Here is a 23,201-nt window from a genome sequence, read left to right as displayed (position 1 = left end):
GGAGTTCATCAACCCTCGGTGCAGTCCCAATCCACAGCGTCTAAGCTTACCATGACGTCGAGTTTGCCAACTCCGTCGCCAGGTCATAGGCCTTGGTCACAACAGAGGTCTCCAAGGTCGGCTTCAGCTGCGGAAGGAGAATCCTTCTCAGGGAGAAGGTCTAGATCGATAGAACATTCTCCAGTGACTATGAGCCAGGCGGCTAAAAGAGAGTATCAGAGGATCGTGCTTCTCGGAGCCACACAAGATCTCCTTCTAAGCACCCTTCAAGAGGAAACACATCTCCAGTGAGCCTGTCATCATCCTCTTCAGGCTCTCGTTCTTCTCACCGTAATAGATCGCCAGATGTGGTCATCTATTCCTCCGACAGTGAGAGGTCAAGGCATTCTCCTGCACTTTCGCCGCATGAGCAGGCGGATTTACCACCCCGGCAGAGCACACACAGAAGTCGCCTCCCATCAGGCTATCTCCAAGATGGAATAGGCCTCTTCATCACTGGGCTCCAGACAAGGAAACAGCGGCCAGGTTGCAAGCGGATCAAGGCAGGCAAGTTTTGCAGCCCAGAGAACGATCACGCTCCCGGGTGCGCACCAGTAGACGAAGGTCAAGGTCTAGGAGCAGGAGACGGGAACACAGATCTCCAACTACTTCTTAGTCTTCCCCGACAAACTCTCATAGAGATTATTCTCCGACCTTGACGGACAGTCCTCCATTTAGAATATCTCCAATAGACGATATTTTCAATTTTCAAGACATTTTGGGCAGAGGTGCTCTAAAACTGGGGGTGCCCATGACAACTCCTAAAGTCAAAACCTTGGTGATCTTCGAAACGTTGCATCACAGATCTGCACCCAAGCCTCTGTTACCTTTGGTACCCGGGATTATAGAACCAGTGATGGAGGTATTCCTCACTCCGGCGACGATCAAGGCCGCCCCAGCGAGGATTCTCAAAAAGTACCGCTCGCCAAAAGGGGACCCTCTTTTCCTCAGGGACGATCCACCACCAGACTCTGTGATTATAGCGGTGCCGAGAATATCCAGTGCGGTAGCTTCCTCCTCCACAGTGCCTCCGGATAAGGAAAGTAAATCTCAGAATTCGTGGGGGAGAAGAGTCTGTAACACCTCAGCCTCATTTCTCAAGGTCTCGAATGCGGAAGCCTCCTGGGGCGTTATGACAGATCCCTGTGGGATTCTCTTCAGCGTTTTGTCGAAAAACTCCTGCAAGACGACCGAAAGGATTTTGAGGAGATTCTCTTGGAGGGCAGTCAGGTCTCCAATCAGATCATCGGCGCTACCCTCGCAGTGCATGGCTATGCGCATGGGATATCTGCCAGAAGGTCCTCCTGGCTGCGCCTTACAGCCTTAAAACCAGAGGCTCAGGCTAGAATCCTGAACTTTCCTTTTTCAGGGACATCTTTGTTTGGGGCAAATACTGACGAGGAAATGCAGCGAATGAAGTCAGAGTTGGACACTCTTAAAGCCATAGGGCTGACACTCTTAAAGCCGTAGGGCTTGAGAAGAAAGAATTTCGGAGGAAGTATCGCTCCTACAATAAGGGCTCTTCTAAACAGAGGGCTCAAACCCATCACTGGCAGAAGGGTCAGGACCAGCAGGGGCAGCAGAAGTCTCAGTTCAGAGGCAAGCGCAATTCCAGAGGAGGTGGAAATCAGCGCCAGGGCAACAATTCCAACAAGTCCCAGTCCAAGCAATGAGTCCTTCCTTCCCCCAGCGCCATTGACCACTCCAGTGGGGGGAAGCGTCGCGCATCATACGACAGAGTGGCAAAGCATCACACAAGACTAATGGGTGTTGACTACACTTCAGACTGGATACTGTCTTCGTTTCAAACACCTGCCTCCACCCGTTCCTCCAATGTCAACATCAAATCATCAGCTAAACCTTTTGAAAAAGGAAGTAGCTATCCTCCTTGAGAAGTCAGCCATCAAGAGGGTGCAAATCGCTCAAAGGGGGAAAGGAGTGTACTCCTGATATTTTCTGGTCAGAAAAAAGGACCAAAAGGCAGAATACAGACCCATTCTGGACTTGAGAGCACTCAACCTGCATAACAAGAAAGAAAGGTTTCGCATGTTGGCGCTTCATCAAATATATCCACATCTCAGGAGGGGAGATTGGATGTATTTGCTGGACCTACAAGATGCCTACTTTCATGGCCCGATACACCACAAACACAGATGATTCCTGCGGGTCCGGGTGGGGACTTCTCACTACCAGTTCAAGGTCCTTCCGTTTGGGTTGAAGTCAGCTCCCCGAGTGTTCACAAAGTGTGTCGCAGTAGTAGGGGCCGCACTACGCCGCAGGGGTGTCTTTGTGTGCCCATATCTGAAGGAGACACGTTAGTGATAGATTCCTTACCTTAGAATATCCCCAGGTGTCAGACTGGATCTGGAAATTTTTTGCGTAGCAGTACCCATGCACGTCGGTAGACGTCGTCCGCGGCTCCGCGTGCGTCATGGGTGCCGTGATGACGTCGTCTTACTTAGACGCCGCCTCCGCGTGCTGACGTCAGTTCTTCTTTTTTCCGCGCCAGCCAGCGCAGATCTGGAAAAAGTTGTACCCTAGTCACTTTTTGACTAACCTTTTGAGATCCTTTTTGATCCACTTTCAAAGTCTATTCGACTCCGACGGTGCCGGTAGGGATGCCCGGGTTCAAGCCCTGTGCCGACTGAACCCACTGATGTCGGTTACTGACCCCCATCGCCGGTGCCTGCACTGTTTAGGCCTGGACCACGACGACAAGTCCTGCTCCGACTGCCGGGCCCTGACGTCTAAGGCTAGACTGGAGCGGTCCCGTAAGCGACTCTAGCTTCGGCAGTCCGCGCCGCTCGAGGTCCCGGTCGGAAAGGAGGTTGAGGGACTGGTCGCGGGGCCGGAGCCCCCACAGTTCCGGGAGTCATCAGTTTTCGGGCTCGAAGTCCTCAGGTAAGAGGCACAAGAAGTCGAAGAGGCATCATCGCTCTTCTGACCCCCCCCCCCGATGCTCGCGCGATGTGGGCGAGGTTTCGGGCGACACCGCCCACGAGGCTCCGCTGGAGCCGCAGGTGTCGCGTCCTGCTCCACACCCGCCTGTCCCTGGGCAGGACGCGACGCCAGGGGAGATTGCAGACTTCCTCATGGCCATGAGGTCGCTCGCTCCTCCGTCTGGTTCCGCGGCGCCTTCGGGCCAAGCGGCTCCGACTGGGTCCCCGCGCAGGCCGGGCGCTCCGGCCCCGGTGCCGTCGGGTGCTTCGGTCGACCTCACGACCTCGCCGGCGTCAGCCCCACGGGTGTCGCCCCCGGCGCCGTCCCAGGACGATGTCATCCCTGGTCCTGCCCTAGATTCGGGTCCGGCGCCGCTCTCTACGCCGATGGGAGATTTTTATTTCTATGACCCGACCCCATCTTTTGAGCCTGAGTACCAGGCGGTGGGTGATGAGGAGGATTGGGAGGGGTCTGAGGACCCTCTGGCACATGTGTCAGTCTTCTGCGGACTGGACAGGAGAGCTTGGGGAGGCCAGTGGTCTGAACACTTTGCCCAACACTGGTTTTGTCTCCCCTCCTAGCGTGGCTACGGAGGAGGGGGCTGCTTATAGCGTGGTGCTGATGAGGGCGGCCAAGGCCCTGGACCTTGAGCTCCCCGTCGCGGCCGTGAGGACTAACCTCCTCACTGAGGTCCTAAAACCACAGTCAAGCTCGGCCGAGCATCTGCTGCCGTTTAATGAGGCCTTGTCAGACGTTCTTTTGGGCACTTGGTCCAGGCCCGCCACAGGGCAGCCTGTGGATAGGAACGTGGCCAGACACCACCGCCCGGCTCCGGGTGACCCTTGCTTTCTGTCTTCCCATCCCACCCCTGAGAGCCTGGTTATCCAGGCCTCCAATTCCCAGACCGCATTCCCGTCTGCTCCCCCCGACCGGGAATCCAAGAGGTACGAGACTTACGGGAAAAAGGTAGTCTCCTCCCTGAGTTTGGGATTGCGGTCAGTCAGTACTGCGTGCCTCTTGGGCCGCTACACCCACTCTCTGTGGGACACAGTCGCGCCCGTGCTGCCAGAATGCCCGTTGGAGGTACGGGCTAAACTCGGCCAGGCCCTTGTGGAAGGCCGAGAAGCAGCACGGTATTCCATCCGGTGTGGGCTGGACACTACCGACTCTCTAGGCAAAGCAATAGCAACGACGGTGGCGATTCGTCGTCACGCCTGGTTGAGGTCCGCCAATTTCTCGGCCGATGTCCAAAACACACTAATGGACATGCCGTTCGATGGCCGTCGCCTCTTTGGCGACAAGGCAGACCATGCGCTCGAGCGCTTTAAGGACTCCAGGGCTACGGCCAAGTCCTTGGGCCTCTCGGCCCCGCGCCAGCAAACGGCTGCCTTTCGCCCCTTTCGTGGCCAAGGAAGGGGCGCCCCCACACGTTCTGCCAGCCACGTGCCACAGACTACCATCCAGCTCGGTGGCGGACGTGGAAACCGCCGTGGCGGCGGTCGGGGACAACGGCGAGGTCAGTCCACACCTGTCCCTGCAGCATCCGCCTCGAAACCCTGCTAGTCCGTGCTTTCAGGCCCATGTGACGCCAGTGGGGGGCAGAGTTCGCCATCACCACCTTCACTGGCGCACTGTCACATCGGACAGTTGGGTGCTGCAAATCGTCCGAAGGGGCTACTCCCTCCCCTTTGAGGCGCCCCCTCCAGCCATGCCACTGCAGTACCACTGCGTGTCGGGGGATCACTTGCAACTTCTGCAAGAGGAAGTTACAGCCCTCTTGGCCAAGGGGGCCATCGAGAGCGTTCCTGGGCCAGAAGTAGGGTGTGGTTGTTACTCCTGCTACTTTCTGGTACCCAAAGGGGGCCTATGCCCTATCTTGGACCTACGGAACGTCAACGGCTTCCTCCGGAAGGAGAAGTTCAAGATGCTGACATTGGCTCAGGTTTTGGCTGCCCTAGACCCTGGAGACTGGATGGTAGCGTTGGACTTGCAGGACGCTTATTTTCACATCACTGTCCTGCCGGCCCACCGCCGTTACCTGCGGTTCATGGTAGGCCACGAGCATTTTCAGTTTACTGTGCTCCCTTCGGCCTTACCAGCGCCCCACCGGTGTTCACGAAAGTGATGGAGGTGGTCGGGGCTCATCTACGCAGGTTAGGGGTTTCAGTCTTCCCCTACCTCGACGACTGGTTGTTGAAGGCGGGCTCGCCCCAGACAGTCGTCGGCCACCTCCAGACTACGGCCAACCTCCTGCACCTGCTGTGGTTCTCCATCAATGTGCCAAAGTCACACCTGTGTCCCTCTCAGAAGCTCCTCTTCACCGGAGCGGTTCTAGATTAGGTGCAGTTTCGGGTTTATTCTCCCGAGCAGCGGGTTCGGGATATTCAGGCTCTGATTCAGATCTTTCAGCCTTTATCCCGAGTCTCGGTCAGGTTGACGCTGCTGCTTCTGGGGCTGATGGCCTCCTGCATCCTTCTGGTGCATCACGCCAGGTGGCGGATGCGGGCTCTGCAGTAGGAACTGAAGTTTCAGTGGGCCCAGCTTCAGGGCAACTTGTCCGACCATGTCTTGATCTCGGAGGGCACTGCAAGACAGTTGCAGTGGTGGCTCACGGACCGTGATTGGGTCAGCGGCAGATCCCTCTCCCTACCCCAACCGGAGCACGTAGTTGTGACGGACGCGTCCCTCCAGGGCTGGGGGGGCCACATGGGAGAGGCAGAGATCAGAGGCCTCTGGTCTCCGGCGGAGTTCCAGCTCCACACCAACCTTTTGGAGCTGCGGGCAATCCGGCTTGCACTGAAGGCATTCCTCCCCTCTGTCCGGGGGAGTGTAGTGCAGGTGTTCACGGACAACACCACCGCCGTGTGGTACTGCAACAAACAGGGCGGGGTGGGGTTGTGGACCCTTTGCCAGGAGGCTCTGCATCTCTGGCTGGAACATCAGGGCATGACTCTGGTGGTTCAACACCTGGCAGGTTCTCTGAACGCCAGGGCGGATGAACTCAGCCGTCGGTCCATGATGGATCACGAATGGCGTATGAACTCGGACGTGGCGCAAGGTCTCTTTCAGCAGTGGGGAGAGCCTTGGTTAGATCTATTCGCCACAGAAGAGAACGCGCAATGTCATCAGTTCTGCACGTTGGAATTTCCAATGCGGCACTCAGTCGGCGACTCTTTTCGTCTCAAGTGGAGTTGCGGTCTATTGTACGCCTTTCCGCCTATACCACTTCTGCCCAGAGTGCTGAAGAAGATCGGGCGCGACCGGGCCCAGGTTATCCTTGTGGCTCTGGACTAGGCACGAAGATATTGGTATCCAGAGCTACTCAGCATGTCTGTCGATCCCCCGATTCATCTGCCTCTTCAGGAGGACCTTCTGTCGCAGCAGCAGGGGACGGTTCTCAACCCGAACCTGTCCAGTCTCCACCTACAAGCTTGGAGATTGAGCAGCGACAGTTGAGGCCATTTGACTTGCCTCCTGAAGTCTGTAATGTCATTCTGGCAGCCATGCGTCCCTCCACAAAGTCAGTATACGCCTGCAGGTGGAACAGATTTGTGGCATGGTGCACAGCGAAGGCTGTGGATCCACTCTCTGCACCCCTTTCTGAGGTTCTCCTCTTCCTTCTTTCTCTTGCCCAGCAGGGCTCTGCTCTTGGCACTATCAAGGGCTACCTCTCTGCCCTTTCCGCCTTCATAAGGCTACCTGATCAGCCATCTTTATTCAAGTCCCCAAATGTAAATAGGTTTTTCAAGGGCATCACACACATGTTGCCTCCTGTTCCTTTCGTGATGCCCCAGTGGGACTTACTTATCTAATGTGTGCTCCCTTTGAGCCGCTCCATAACTGTCCTCTCCGTCTTCTTACTTTGTAGACTGCTTTCCTGGTCGCCATCACCTCTGCCAGGAGAGTGAGTGAGCTCCAGGCTCTTTCTTCCACGCCTCCTTTGCTCTCTGTCCATCGGACAAGGTTGTGTTGCGGACAAGACCCTCTTAACTGCCCAAGGTTGTCACGGCCTTCCACGTCGGGCAGTCAATCACCTTGCCCACCTTCTTTCTGCCTCCGCATCCCTCGAAAGAGAAAGAGAGGCTCCACCGTCTGGACCCAAAACGTGCGCTCTCTCACTATCTGGATCGCACACGCCAGTTCCGGGTGGATGACCAACTCTTTGTTGGTTACGTGGGCGCTAAGAAGGGACGGGCGGTGCACAAGCGGACCATCTCTCGGTGGATCATCTTGTGCATCCAGGCGTGTTACTCCTTGGCTAAGAAGGAACCTCCTGTTGGGCTGAGGGCTCATTCCACTCGGGCCACGGCGGCTACAACTGCCCTGGGCCGAGGTGTGCCCTTGCAGGACATTTGTCAGGCAGCTACGTGGGCCTTGCTGCACACGTTTGCAAGACACTACTGCCTGGACAGCCAAGTCCGGAGGGATGGCTTCTTTGGCCGTTCCGTCCTCCAGGACTTTCAGGTGTGATTATTGGTTCGCAGACCCACCACCGGGGTTGGTATTGCTGGGGTATCTATTCTAAGGTAAGGAATCTATCACTAACGTGTCTCTTTCAGATGCACAAGTTACTACTTTTGTAACGATATATCTGTAAGAGACATTAGTTAGTGATAGATTCCTTACCGACCCACCCATCCTCCCCGGTCTGCGAACTGATATCTAGGGTTAAGGTCATCCCCTTTCAGGGCCCTAGTTTCATGGCACCAGTGTTGGTTCTATCATGGCTCTGCGTATCTGGCGCGGAAAAGCTGTGTATAAGAACTGACGTCAGCACACGGAGGCAGCGTGCAAGTACTCCGATGACGTCATCACGGCGCCCACGATGACTGACGCGGAGCCGCGGACGACGCCTACCGACGCGCATGGGTACTGCTACGCAAAAAAATTCCGGATCCAGTCTGACGCCTGGGGGTATTCTAAGGTAAGGAATCTATCACTAACTAATGTCTCTTACAGATATATCGTTACACAAGTAGTAACTTGTGCATCTGGACGATTGGCTATTGAAAGGTCCTTCTCCAGGCAGTGTAAGAAATCAATTCCAGACCTGCATCGAACTCTGTCAGCGTTTGGGATTACATGTCAACTTCAGCAAGTCAGTCTCTCAGCCCACCCAGAAGATTCACTTCCTAGGAGCTCTGCTAGACTCCGAGGTAGGAAAAGTGTTTACTTCGGAGGAGAGACCGTGTTCTATAACTCAGAAGTGTCAGCTGCTTCTTCGCAACAAGGTTCAGAAAGTGCGAAAAATTGCCTCCCGTCTAGGGTCGATGGCGTCTTGCATTTTTCTGGTCCCGAATGCCAGGCTTCGGATTCGTCCTCTTCAGTAGGATCTGGAGGACAAGTGGGACCAACAGTCAGCTCGCTGGGACTACCAGATTACTCTGTCAGAAACAGCTCGAGCCTCCATTCCGTGGTGGACAAAGAAGCAGAATATGCAGGTGGGAGTTCTGTTCCATCAACCTCCTCCTGCACACACGTTGATCACCGACACTTCTCTGCAAGGCTGGGGGGCGCACATGGGTCATCTCCAGGTGCAAGGTCTGTGGTCCCCCGAGGAATGTACTTACCACATCAACATGTTGGAGTTGAGAGCAGTCCACCTAGCTCTCAAAGCCTTCCTGCCCTCGATTCAAGAAACATCAGTATTCGTACAAACAGACAACACCACCACGATGTACTACTTGAACAAGCAGGGGGGAACACGCTCACGGACTCTTTCATTGGAAGCCCAGCGCATCTGGCATTGGCTTCTGGCTCGCAAGTTGTCAGTCACAGCAGTCCACCTCCCAGGAGAACAGAATGTGAGGGCGGACGGGCTAAGTCGGCACTTCGAAGACAGAGAAGACTGGGTTCTCAACGACGAGGTAGTGGAAGGCATCTTCCAGTCTTGGGGTCGTCCCACCATAGATCTGTTTGCGGACGACGAAAACATCAAATGCCGAGACTTCGCCTCAAGATTTTACCGTCCAGGATCGAAAGGGAATGCCCTTTTGATAGACTGGTCAGGGGAATTTGTGTACGCCTTTCACCCCTTCCGTTGATCCCGAAGGTGGTGAGCAAGCTGACGCACTCGCGCACAACGATTATCCTCATTGCCCCCGACTGGCCGAGACAATGGTGGTACACGGACCTGCTTCACCTGTCAGTAACTCCTCACAAGAGGCTGCCATGCAGACCGGACCTGTTATCCAAAATGAACGGGAGGATTCATCATCTCAACCTTCCGTCACTGAGCTTGGCAGCATGGCTCCTGAGGTCATACAATACGGCCAACTAGGATTGCCTCAGGACTGCATGTCCATCCTGAAGGAAGCAAAACGTCCTTCCACAAGACATCCTTATGCCTGTAAATGGAAGCGCTTCTATATGTGGTGTATGCAGAATGGTCATCATCCTATTAAGGGTCAGGAAGAAGTCGTTCTTCCTTATTAGTTATATCTTGCTAAAGCAGGTCTAAAGTTTAATTCTATTAAGGTGCATTTAGCTGCTATAACAGCTTATAGGCGATCACCTTTCACACCTTCTTTTTTCCAGCTGTAAAGGACTTCCTGCAAGGGTTGAAAAAAGTGTACCCTCCAGTGCGCCCTCCTTCTCCGCCCTGGGACCTGAACCTGGTGCAATTGAAATTAATGGGCCCCCCTTTTGAGCCCATTCATAAAGCTACTTTGCAGCATATTTCCTGGAAAGCTGCTTTTTTGGTAGCAATCACGTCGGCTCGTAGGGTGAGCGAAATTCAAGCCCTCTGTTCTAAGGAACCCTATACTGTTTCACTTGAATAGTAGTACTGAGGACACATCCGTCTTTTCTTCCTAAGGTGGTGTCAGATTTTCATGTAAATCAGACCATTTCTTTGCCCACCATCTTTCCCAATCCCTCTACTCCAGCTGAGAGGGCTTTGCATTCTTTGGACCTGAAAAGGGTATTAAAATTCTATCTGGATAGGTCCAAGTCTATACGTAAGTCTGATCAACTATTTGTCAACTATGGATCGATAAGACCAGGTTGTGCAGCCTCGAAACTTTCTATTTCAAGATAGATAGTTTTGTGTATCAAACTTGCCTACCAATTGGCGCAGAAGACTCGGGTTTTCCCCCAAGGCACATTCCACCAGAGGTAGAGCTGCGACTGCTGCTTTTCTCCATAATGTGCCCATGTCTGAGATCTGTAAGGCGGCGACCTGGAGGTCCATCCATACATTTACCAGACATTACGGTCTTGATTCTGACACTAGAGCAGATGCTCAGGTAGGCCAGGCCTCCTTGCGGAATCTGTTTAACGGCGGAGTTTCTTGGCTGTTACGCTTGTTTTGGTTGGGTCATGTATTTCTCATTTACCTGCAGGTGGTTGATGGGCTTGCTATTCTATTCAGTGCTTATGACTATTGATGAGGTTCCCCTGGAAGAGAAGGATAAGTTACTTACCTGTAATCCTAGTTCTTTTCCAGGGGTATCCTCATCAAAGTCATAAGCAACCCACCCGCCTCCCCAGGTAAATGAGATTTGTGTGTTTCTGGCTTATGGTTGAGCCCTGACATCAAGGTTATACAAAGAACAACTGACCTAACTGGCACCCCTGAGGCATGATGGGAACCCAGGGGTCATGGCTGCCTTAAAGGCACGGTGCCAGTTTTTGTTGAAAATGCTTTCATTTTCTATGCTATTTCTTTTCAATGCAGCCTGTGGCTAACAATGTCTATTTATTAGCAATTTTCAGGAGTTATGAGTGTTTTTGCTCATTAAAACACAAAGTTCAAGGGCTATTTGATCTAATGTGTTTTTTATTTCCTTGCTAATTTCAGTGCATGTATGAGTAATTACATTGTTTAGCCTCAGTTTTGGGGCTGCAATGGTGTGAGAAAAAATGATATATGTGCATACACATGTGGGGTTGTTTATATGTGATTTACATATATATTTTTATATTGTTTGCGGGGTCCCCGCACGTGGGCGGGAATGTTCAGTGCTTATGACTTTGATGAGGATACCCCTGGAAGAGAACTAGGAATACAGGTAAGTAACTTATCCTTGCTATTCCAAGAGGCACCCATGATTCTCTGAAGTGCAGTGCAAAGTAATGCTTCCCACACTCAAACCATAGGAAGCAGAACCGGAATCGGTAGAGTTTATATTTATATTAAATATTTTTTTGCATTTTGTGGCTACTGAAGGTATATTAAGTCAACAGCAAGCGGATCGATTCAGACAGACAAGTAAGCACATTAGTAGAGTTGTTGGGATGCATACTATATAGTCTAACTTGAAGTAATAGTACTGAATGGGTGAGACACACTAAATGAGTTTAAAGCTGTGCCTTGCTGGATCGATGTCCTTCAATGGTAGAATTCAAGAAATAAATGTGCATAGCTAGGTGACTAGGAAAGTTATAGGAGAAGTAGTCCAAAATTACCAAGTTACAAAACATGCATGTACTTATGCCCAAGCAAGTGATCAGTTGCCAGTAATAAGCTCACTGATATCCATTTACATCACAGAGTAGTTGGGATAACTTTCTTATTCGCTTTTTGAGTTTGTTTAGGTTCTCTTTATTGGTGTTACATGGCACATCACAAAACAAACAGTGGTGTTGCATAGGCAGTCGAATAGTCAACACATCTCATGTTGATCAACAATCTTTTATTGCTTTGCACATCACAAGCCATTATACCGGTTCTACTAACCAGCATCCATCTTGTAATCAGACTTGCAAGTCATTGCGTCTATTTTACTTAGTCACTCAGTCATACCCACATTTGGGTTTTTCCAATTCCCCATTTCATCATTCCAGCACCGTTCTCAGTGTTTTGTACTTTTTTTTTTTTTTGCAGATTTTTATATAGCGCGAACTAGAACCGAACCGAATCAGTGATCAGAGCGCTTTACATAGCACCAGTTACGTTACATGAGGACACACTTTCATTTTTTTTTTTTTTTAGGCACGGGGAGATTAAGTGATTTGCCCAGAATCACAGGGGGTTTTTGGCGTCGTTACCGAGACTCGAACCCAGATCCCCAGGTCCGAGGTCGAGCGCCTTAGCCGTTAGGCTTGTTCATGATCATGGAGGCATGAGATCTGTGGTATTTTGTACCTTATCCCAGGTATTCATTCTAGACCCCATATGGCATATCTAACCCTAGTATCTTATTTATGCCCTTTTCACATTCCTTGTTGCATGGTCCTTTATGAGCATCCAGTTGGCTTACAAAGGCCTATCCTTTTAGCTCATGGCTATTCAACACTTTACCAAGTAAGCACTAAAATTTAAATTGGTGGCCACATTTTTTTTTCTCTAGCATTATTCCCATCAAACATACTTTTTTAGAAGCTTGTATATCCTACTCCAAGAACCCTGCAACATAGTTTACCACAGAATTTCAGAATGGAATTATATCTTCGCACTCACCCCATTATATACTTGAGGTTAGTTGGCTTTGTAGCACGTTTTAGATTTGTCGCTGGTATCCGAGGGCCCATCTTGTGAGGCATTAACATTGAATCTACTTAGATCGTTTTTGAAATAAGTCTTGCATACTTGCTGATCTTTGTCCATTTGATATCATATACCTCCTCCCATGTGTCTGCCTTCCATTTTGCTTTTGGTTTATGTATTGCCAGTTCAGGGACTACCAGCTGTGCTCTGTCTAGTATCGGGATAAATCTACAACCATCCCACTCTGAAGAGACCACGGGCCAGATGTAGGAGACCAAATACCGGTCGGTAACGGCCGATTTCTGCCGTTACCGACCGGTATTTGAAGATGGAGATGTAGGGGCATGTTAAAATACAGAATCGGTAATTTTACCGAATCTGTATTTTGACATGTAGGTAGCACTGTAATCAGTGCTACAGGGGTTTAAGAATTCGTTATTTACCACCAACTAGAAGTTGGTGGTAAATAATGAAAACCCTTTAAAAAGCATTTTTTTTGCTTTTTAAACAGTGCCATGTTGCAGACATACATGCCCTAAGGGCATGTATGTCTGCAACATGTGCACCCATGCACAATTGAGGGGTGCAACAGGGTGTCAAAGTGACACCCTGCCACCCTTCAATGTTTCCTCCAATTACCGAATCGGTAATTGACATTCATTCCTATGGGCCTCCAGACCCATAGGAATGAATGGCAATTACCGAATCGGTAAATACCGAATCGATTCATACCGATTCGGTAATGAATCCGGTTAAATTACCTACATCCCGATTGCCAGTTCTTAAATACCGAATCGGTATGATTCGGTATTTAAGAATCGGTAATCTGGGATTACCTACATCGGCCCCTTAATGGTTTTAGTTTTTGCCGTTTCTTAAAACCATCGTGAGAATCCTGCCCATTGTTTACATGTGTCAGCCTGCCTCTTCACTCACCATCCAGTGTAAAACTGAGTGAACAATGTTCTGAATACAGTTGTCTATCTTGCTGTGACCGTTATCACCTTCTGGGCACAACATCCTAACTTACCATTTTCCTGTGGTCCCAGACCTCTGGATAAATGTTACTTTATGGCAAACTTTAGAGCCTCCTTCCTACACACTGTTTGTTAGTAAATTTGTATAGCCCCGGAGGGTATCCAGGTGCCCTCTATGGCAGGGGGAGATTAAGTGATTTGCCCAGAATCACAGGAAGTTGGGCCAACACCGAGACTCGAACCCGTATCCCCAGCCTGCTGCTCTGGCCACTGCGCTATATCCGCTCCCCTAGAAAGTATGCACCAGAATGGGCAATTTGTTACTGTCATCACCAAAACTAGTAATAGATCTGGCTCCAATGCTGTCATAAGTATTCAACATCTGGTCCAGGTGACCCTTGCCAAACGACAGCACAACATGTGTCACCGCTCGGTTACAATATGCTTCCAAGCATGAACCTACTATTTCAGCAAATAAGGCAGTTGTAATTTGCGGAACACAGTCCTTGCTACTTTCCTGTTAAGGAATATTTTGAGACATACTGTATTTCACTTGATAAAGTGTGCTTTTGGTATTTTCATTTGCATCACTTGAAATACATAGCACCTTTTGGAAGATATTATCCTATAAAGGCAACCTGCCCATTGACGATAGCCAGAATCACAGCCACATATTGTTTTTGCTATCTTGCACAAGGATCTCTCCACGCCTCTTGCACAAGTAACCTGACACACAGCATATCCTCATACACAGCACCTGAAGGGATCCCTCAAAACTTCAGTCTACGCCCTCCTTTCCATCATATACACCCGAAGTCCTAATATTAAGCCAAACTTCTTAATTCAAGCATTTGCTGAAATATTATCGGATCCTCAACCTAAAGCAGTATGTGTGCTGTAATACGACAAGCCTACCATTAAAGGAGGGGAGAACACCTACGCTGAGAAAATTGTGCCCAACGCAATAAGACAGTGGCTCGACTGCTAATGTGAAAACCTTTCAAGGCAGTGGGCAGTCTTAACTTGTTTATCTGGTTTAATACATACTTACAATACTGTGTGATTAGTGCATATACATGCTTGTGGACTAAATACAGTAATTGATCATTTTCAAGAAATAGAGCACGCAACAAAAGCATCTTGAATGCTGGCTACGAATACCATCAGCTTAGTCCATCAAATGCTTTTTGCATGTTACATCTAACTGCCTCAGCCCCTCCGATTCCTTGTGATTGTCTCACTGAACTTATTTAACAAAGCTGAGTTGCTTTGTAACACCCATGGTAGATTATGGTTATTCTTTATGTATTGTCCTCAGTCATGACTACATGTAATCCCTTTTTGTACCAACCAGTGGGTGTTATGGGATAAGGCTCTATAGTCATCAAATCCTCGTGCGTTCACTTCTCCCATTACGGTCTTACATATCACTTGTTGCAGATATGCAAACCAACTAATGGTTGTTTTGCTGCGTCCCATTTTGTTACAGCTCTCCACTGAGTCTTAATTTGATTTGCAATAGTGCAGCATCTCTGTTCTGATCAGTTCTCTAAAAGTCATATTCTCTAACGTCCTAGCATGGAACTTAACAAGTCTTTGTTGAGTATTCTCTTCCTCCAGCTTAGTCACAACCTCAGAGGTGCATTATCGGATGCAGAATGCATCCTAATTCTCCACTCCGGAGATGATAGTTAAATCTGTCACCTGTGAACATATCTGCCCCTGAATGTGAATGGACCACTGCTAAAATAGTTCACAGATATCTTAATTGTTCTTTCAAAATGGTTTACTATTGAGTTATGTTGTATAGAAGCAAAGCCTTCAAAGTTGGAGAATATACCATCATGGTTTAGACATTAAAATCCACCTGTGCTAATTTCTACATTTACTATTTGCATTCCAGATTTTTTTATTAGAAAATATGAGTTTTGCATCATTTCGTTTTGAAGAGTTAAGCTTTTGAATTTTTACTTTTTTTTAATGCCCATTTAAAAAAAACTTGTTAATATGGTTCAATGCATTGCTATAAAAAGCTCTTCACAAGACTATATATACTTGTAAATGTTCTGCTTCATCTATTACTGATTTTAATATTCAGTCAGATTATTAGGTTCAAAGGCTGTAATGAGTCTTGATTTTGTGTTACTTGCAAAGCATAACCGTGAAATGGCTCAACATTCTCAGAATAAGATGATGATCCAACTTGAATCCTAAGACATAGAATGACAAAAGGATCATGTTGAGGTGGTAGTGGCATATAAGAACCCCACCAGAAAAGGCTGTTGAAAGCTTAATCTGTTCATGGAAGTGCCCATCATGAGATCGCTAAAGGTGATGTCCTTGGTACCCCTTTGGAACATAAATTAGTGCCTTTGAATGTGCTTTGCCAAGTCTTCAGCAGTGAGCCAGTTATCAGGAAGAAAGTGGTGACATTCCACATCTTATTTTGCTGCACTTTTGAGCCCTCCTAATGATAGAAAAGCTGCCAGTTTCAAAGCCTATATGTCTCTTCTTTTGAACTTATTGGCTTTGTCAATGTTTGTAGAGCATTGCTAAAGAAGAATAAAAACAATCTGCGGATGCTTGCACTCTTTTGTAGGCGTATGCACTATTCACAAATGCAAAGGATAATGGTAGAGCTTTTTTCTTGTTATTACCGATCAGACTTGGATCGGTTAATAAAAAGCAGACGTGTTGAAGTGTTTTATTTGCGAGTAGGCGGGGGAACAGCATGCAGGGTGGGAGCAACACTCAGGGTAGCACGGAGGGTGTGGGTGATGAGTTGGGTAAAGCAAATGGCCCCAAGATAGAGCAATGTGGAGTACGCAGGGTTGGCGTATAACCAAATATGTGGAAGATTAACATGGAGCTGGGGGGCAAAAGTGGACGGGCGAGAAAGCAATGCAAGGTAGAGACTCACAAGAGGGCAAGCTTATCATGGAGGGATGCTGGGGCGAAACGCACAAGCGAGAGAGCAGCACGGAGTGGGGAAGAGAAACATATGAGAGAGAGTTGGAAAACGCATGCACTCTTCTGTAGTGCTTAAGGCAAAAGAAAGAAGTAGTTCCTTAAAAGAGAGCAGTGACGGGACACAAGTAATTTGGTGTTGTGGCAGAGAATGGACAAGACACCAGATGGATAAAGCCATCCATTGAATAATTAGTAGCAGGCAAATGACTGACAGTAAAGTCAACCATTGGTAAGCAATGGGCGGGCTGCAAGCCAGTCTGTACTTAGTATATTCACAATATGTCTTTCACAGCCAGACACCTGCGCTGACTGATAGGGTCGAGGTAAAAATGATTGCACTCTTAACCGCATCTAACTGCCCAGGCTAAGTTTGTCTTGCATCTAAATGCATTTAGTTTGGTTAATTTCTCCCTACGTGCTATTGTTTCCTTTAAAGTATGAGCGTGCACCCAATAAATTCTTTTGAAGAACATCAAAACTGTGTCTAGGACATCATATGAAATTATTGCAAATATAAGATTGCATGCAGCACTGCGTCCCGGTATATGCCTTTTCTCCATTTAATAGCAATGGACAGATATGTTGATTGGGTACGTTTTATTGTCTTAGATAAACACCAATGTCCTACTCAAGGGAGATAGCCCTGCCCCAAGAAAAGTGATCACTTTGCGACCTGGTAGTTGTGCCCCTAGGAGGAGAGCCAATGCCTCTTACAGTATCACAGGCAGTAGTGTTGTTGCTTTTGTGTTTATTCTTTTGCATCTTTCTTTACTCGTTTACTTGTATAAATCATTTGATTTATTGTAAAGCTTTGTTTATTAAAGTAGAAAAGATAGGAAGCACGTGGTGATTGATAGGATGCACTCCTCAATTGATATGTTTACCGCACAGTCAAAACCGTACAAACGAATGAAAGTGAATTTGCTTCAGGGTATTTCTCTGTACTTAAATGGTAATAGACCATATTCATAGGTCTAATGCTAAAAGCGTAAGAGGTAACCAATTATGTGCAATTATGTCTTTTTACTTTTCTTATGTCTTGAGTCTGATTTCTTTATAAGTAAATCTATTTTTATTAAATTAATGCGAAATTGACTCAACCTGTACATAAAAAGTGTGAGAAACAGGTGGAGGATGAAAGCTGTAATAACGTAGGCACCAAAAATGAGTATTGGCCAGGTATTAAACAGGTATTAAACAGGAATGACAGGTGCAAACAACCTAGCAAATTTAGAGCACTGTGTTTATGCTCTGTTATTACCGCTTACCGTAGCTCAAGCCCAGTACACTTAGTCTGAGCCGAACAGATATTAAAGTGAGAGCGCCCATGCATTTTTCCTTGACGTGTTTCACCTTTGTGTCAAACATTGCGAGGATTAGCAAGCAAATCTTGAAAAGTACATCACCGCATGCACAAGGACAATTTGTTTGTTGCATTCGACACCTAAACAAGGAAAAGGGGTGTTATAGCTTTGTGTTGCTGCTTCAGCGACATGTTGGGGAGATTCCTGGGGTGGGTAATGAAAAGAAATGTGCAAGCAGAATGCATAGAACCGCATACACTGAGCTCGGAATTTGTGAGGTCTGCTGTTTAAGCAACCTTAAAAACTATTGGCATTTACGAGTAACATGGTGGCCTGCTGGCATATACTAACAGCTCTAGTTTAGACTTTGTGGAAAATGCTTAAAAATGCGTTGTAAATCGATCCGGTGACTACTGTACTCTATGACGTTGGCTTCCACTTCTTCAGAACGGCTGCCTGTCCGCAAGGAGAACTGATGCTGCTCTCCGCGTGCTCACCAGCAGGCTCCTGCAGCCATCACACGCTTAGGTAAGCATGGAAACAGGCATGTTGTTCTAACGTTATCCTCCTGTCTTGCATTTGTTTAATTTTTGACTAGCGCACTGTTCAAAGACCTTCCTAACACAAAATATATTGTTGGTGAACCTTGATTTTAGGAGCATTATAAACCTAGCTTTGCTACTGAATGAAGCAGTAGAATTGCAGTAAAAATTACGTTTTTTTCTTTGTAACTTTTCTTTCTTTATCTCTATACCTTTTGTTTTGTCACCTCCTTTCCTGTTTCCGACAGTATGTATTTTAAAATTGGGTATAGCCAACCCTCTCTGTAAATGCAAAATGGTCTAAAAGTAACAATGAGTTAAGTAGAAGGGGTTGAACTCTTTCAATGAACTGTAAGGATTTAAACTCTACCCATGGCAATTTGTTGCATGCTTTTATTGAACATTTCAACCCAATACGTGATTTAAATGATTGGTATTAAGAGACAGTTTCCCAGGTATGTTTATCTTTATACATCAGTACCTCCAACACATGCTTAGGAAATGCCAGTGGTCCTAGCTCTCAGTCCAGCTATGAAAGCAAAAGGCTGTGATATTTCACATTCAAAGTATATACTAATGTTTGCTGCTACGAGATCATTTGAATAATTGATTGTTTACATTTCCTGAAAAACGATTGAAAAAAACGTCTTGTGAATTGATCCTCCGATTACTGTAAAAGGTTTGTATAAAACACCTGACATCCAGCTCCTTTAGGTTTCCATCTTTGAGAAACACTGTCTCACTGTCAGTGTTACTTGAAATTATGTATAGGGTTTTAACTCTGCAGGGTGGTTTTAGCCGATGCAGCGTCCTCCTGTACGGCTCTACTCAATCATTAACATTCTGGAGCATCTTTTATACAGGAATCCGCCACTGAACTTTTTATTTCCCTAACAAATATTTTCAAAAATCATTTTTGTCCATTAAATATTTCCTTTTAAAATTTACATTTAGAAACTATCTTTATCGGCACCTGACAGTTTTGACTACTCTAAATTTCTGCTTTTAAAAGAGTCTAGAATTAGTTCGACAGAAGCATCAAAGAGCTGTATCAGAGACAGATAATGTACTGTAATATCAGTTAGCATCAGGGAGTTTTTGTTGTGTGTGTTAGCAATAAATCCCAACACTTAATTGTTTTTTAATTTTTACTTGTACAGGTCTTATTTTGAGGCAGACATTTGCTTTCACCAGGCTGCTTTTGGTGTCTACTAGCTTATAAAATGTGTTTCTATATATTTGTCAGACATGCTAACGATCAAAGCATTCCATCAAGCAACACTGCACATGACAAAACTTATTTTTTTTATTTGTATAAGATTTATGGGGGGTGGGGAGGGATATCCTATAACAGTATAAGCTATGACAATTGTATATCCTCTTCTAGTCGGACCTCAATCATTCTAGCTATTGGTAGGCTCCAAGCTCCAGTAGAGAGATGTTGGGAGATTTGATGGTCAATAGGCAAGGCAAAAGAAATATCCACAACTTTCAAAAGCTAGTGAACCTCACACCCTTATTGCCATACAAGCCCATCTCCAGCATACAGTGGCATAGCAAGCATTCATCCTGCTGCCCTTTTTTATTACCTTATTGACCCTCATTGTTCATTTTACTTCAGATCTGAAAATTGCCCACCTATTGCCCCCTGTTACCCGCTAGCATGTTTTACTGTGCCTCGATTGATATTAGTTTTTGGAATGCAAAATCAACTTTGTGCCATCTTGTTCTTGCTAGCTGATCACCTCCTGCTTCTCTTACCAGCTGTGTTGTAGTATATAGTTTGTATGCTACTGTAGATCAATTAGTCTGCACACTCCTGTTATCTATTATTGGGCACAGGTGTTGCAAGTTAGGTATAGCTTTTGGTTTCAAGGTGAGCATAGATACCTCCTCTGAAACCCACAATGCCCTAGTACTTAAGCTCTACTTTAGATTGTTTTCACACCATTAGTTTTGGCCATGTACTCGGAAACATTGTATGATCGGCTACCCCTTAGGAATGAAATCGGACCAACATTTTTCTGCTGCTAGGCTGTAGGAAAATGACTTGTTTTGGGAGGGGGATGAGGATTGTGGAGAATACACCTTGCCCTAATTGCAGCTATCTGGGTCTGCATTGGGTCTGCAGTGTCTGGAGGGACCACAAGGAATCAACCTGCTCAGCCTCTCGGACTTTTAAGTGTAAGAGAATGATCCACAATGGAAGAGAGGCGTTGTGCATTACAGAAGATGGTAACCAAAGTTTCCTGAGCCAAACCCTCTAAAGACTTTGAGGGAACCTACTCGAATGGAGAAAGAGGTGGGACCTCCGTTACTCTGGAGACCCCAGGTGTGCGGAGTTCAGAGTATTTAGCATCTGATATCTCTGACTTTAGAGAAAATCCGTTTTCCAGGCACTGCAGTGAAGCCCAAGATAGAGGCTACTGTTTGATTTTCCAAATCACCTTTCGGGGCTCCTCTCACCTCGTTTTTCTTTGAGTGGAACCTCGACTACAGGGTAAGGAACTGCCTCAAGAGCCATGCCCTAAACTGCTTCCATAAAAGTCTCCGGAGTCTGCACCAACCACAGCTCCAAAACCATCTCTGCTCCGAAAGCCAGCCTCTGCTCTGAAAAAAACTTGTGTCCAAGACTTCAAAACATGATGTAGAGAGACAGAGACTTCATCTCTGCCAATAGAGCAAGGTTTACCCGCCTTGTAGCCAAGGTTGACTCTGAAGTCTACCTCAAAACTGCCACCGGCCTTGGCACAGATTGACTAGATACCACAAGAACAAAATGAGTTGCCTGATGTGAGGCAAAGGAAGATATACACAGACTCTGTTCTAGGGCATATTTTAACTCTACCACCTCTAATATCACCACATCCACCTGGCCAAACTCATGCGCACCAACACCGCCTTACATTGAGAACAGTCTTGGAAAAGCTTAGGACATTTCCTATGCAAAAGATTAGGCTTAGGGAGCCAAGCCCACCACCAGCACAATCACCTACACAGTCCCTGTCTCTTTCACACATATAGACTCTTATCCGAGTCCTCCTGTGTGGTGTCCCAGATTCTTACTGAAGGCCAGTACCATCAGGAGACAACCCTAGGCATGATTAGGAATGTCGATCCCCAAGGGAGTATTTTTTGCGAATATTTCTCTTGACGCTTTTGTGAACTGAAAGTGGGATACCACATTTGAGATTGTGTATTATTGTGTATGGTGTTACTTTTCTAAAATGATTTGAGTTAATGGTTTACAAATTGTGTTGTTGATTTTGACTATTTGTACTTTTATGATATCTTTATCGAAATAATATTATGATGATGGAGATGAGAATGTCGATCTCCAAGATGTCATATCCTTGGATCTGTACCCCATCAAGCCATCACCACTTGACAGTACCACCTAGTACTACGCAGTCATCTAGCATGCACCAGACCATCACAAGGAAAAAAGGCCATGTCGTAGAGTAAGCTAAGGAATTCCTCATTGAAACGCTGTTTAAAATTGCGATCCGTACAGGATTTGCTGAAGCTAAAAGTATACTTAAGTGCTCTGCTGAATACTTTAGAGACTCCATCAAAATGGGGTTGTCATGTCAAGAGTTAAAAGAAAAGTACAAAGTATTGCCTGAAAACCTCCATATATATATCGGGGTCGTGTGTCACCAGATTCGCTTGTAGTCCGTAGCCCTCTTCCATGCAGTGTAGAGGGAACTCTGAACAATAGACGAGGAAAGTAAGACGAGAAAGTAATGTTGACAAGGGGGTAGTTGTAGTGGCTGCCACACATTTCACTTAGCCAGATCAATTGGGTTACTGTCAATATATTGCAAATACCACTGGCAGAAGATGGAGCAGGTAGTAAAATCACCTTTCAAAGGTGTCCTGCACAGCACATGAAGGAAGGGATCTAGTCCAGGATGGAATAATCACCTCCAGTACAAATATCCGGTGTGACCTGGATGCTACGGACACCTCACCAGAGAAACCAACACCAGCATTCTCCTCCATCTGCATTACTGGTTGCAAGTCTCTGGATTCCGACCGTAAGTCCAGCAGTATATCCTCGATGGGCCCTTTGATGGAGAATACTTTTTCGTTAAACAAGTGGACTCTATGGTGGAGAAAATAAAAAAAGACACTGGGATCGCCAGAGCATTGGGGGGTGCTCCAAGCCATAATATCTATGACATCAGCTAAAGCAGTTTATGGTTTGTGTTCTCCTGAACCTTATGAGCAAAATGGTCTGGGGTTCAAGAGCAATTTGGGATAATTGGACTCGGTTGTCTGAGTCCACCTTAGTATTGGACCCAAAACTGAGCAGCAGGTATGCACATGTAGCACTTGACCCTCAAAATAGTAACACATCGCATTCAAGGTAGATGTGGCAGAGAATCTCAAAATTCAAGAGACTCTAATAACATCCCGTAACACCACCTGGCCTTTTATGTAGAAAAGTCCTTTAATCCATAAGCACAGCCAGAATGCTTCAGATGAAAATTGCAAATGTTCAAAGGCAATGTAAAACAGTTTTTTTTCAATCTACAGAGTATTTACTGTATTTTCCAAAAGGGGTTTCACAATATAAAACTCATTACAATGTTTATCATGGGGTTTTCACAATTCCTCAGCCTTTGCCTACTGTACATGTCAAATGGTTTGCATTATATCAAAACGCTCTGCCTTTTTGGTTCCGGACTGACTGTTTCAAAGTGGCAAGAAGAGTTAACTTTTAAAAACTTTTTTTTCAAGTTTGTGAGCAGAACAAGTCCTTCGTCCCGTCCCCCTTCGCACTCTTCTTCGTGAGCAGACATGCATGCCAGCAACATTTCAGGCTGGGTTGCATAGTTAATTGGGATGGTCCCGGTCATGGCTGGGAGGCTTCCTGATGGTGTTGCGCTAAAGGAAAGGGCCATGCTCACACCTCAGCCTCCCCTATGACTCAATCTCTGTGCAATGCCAGAAAGGTTTCCTGGCAAATCATTGGGCCCAAAGCTAAGCTCCT

The 23,201-nt window shown here is 46.9% G+C and overlaps 1 protein-coding gene across 5 annotated transcripts in view; it reads left to right on the top strand.

The window, feature by feature from the left end:
• NRF1 (nuclear respiratory factor 1) overlaps positions 1–23,201 on the top strand; it is a 547,404-nt gene that overhangs the window by 312,530 nt on the left and 211,673 nt on the right. For 3 of the 5 annotated variants that reach the window (XM_078677621.1, XM_078677613.1, XM_078677634.1), the window contains exon 10: positions 18,108–18,188. The exons of the other annotated variants lie outside the window; for them this stretch is intronic. In XM_078677621.1, coding sequence (XP_078533747.1) covers positions 18,108–18,188 — 81 coding nt within the window. The remainder of the gene's footprint in view (positions 1–18,107; positions 18,189–23,201) is intronic. 5 annotated transcript variants of the gene reach the window in all.

This window comes from Lissotriton helveticus, chromosome 1_1, assembly GCF_964261635.1.
Source record: "Lissotriton helveticus chromosome 1_1, aLisHel1.1, whole genome shotgun sequence".
Classification (NCBI taxonomy): Eukaryota; Metazoa; Chordata; class Amphibia; order Caudata; family Salamandridae; genus Lissotriton; species Lissotriton helveticus.
This window is presented reverse-complemented; position numbering and strand designations above follow the sequence as displayed.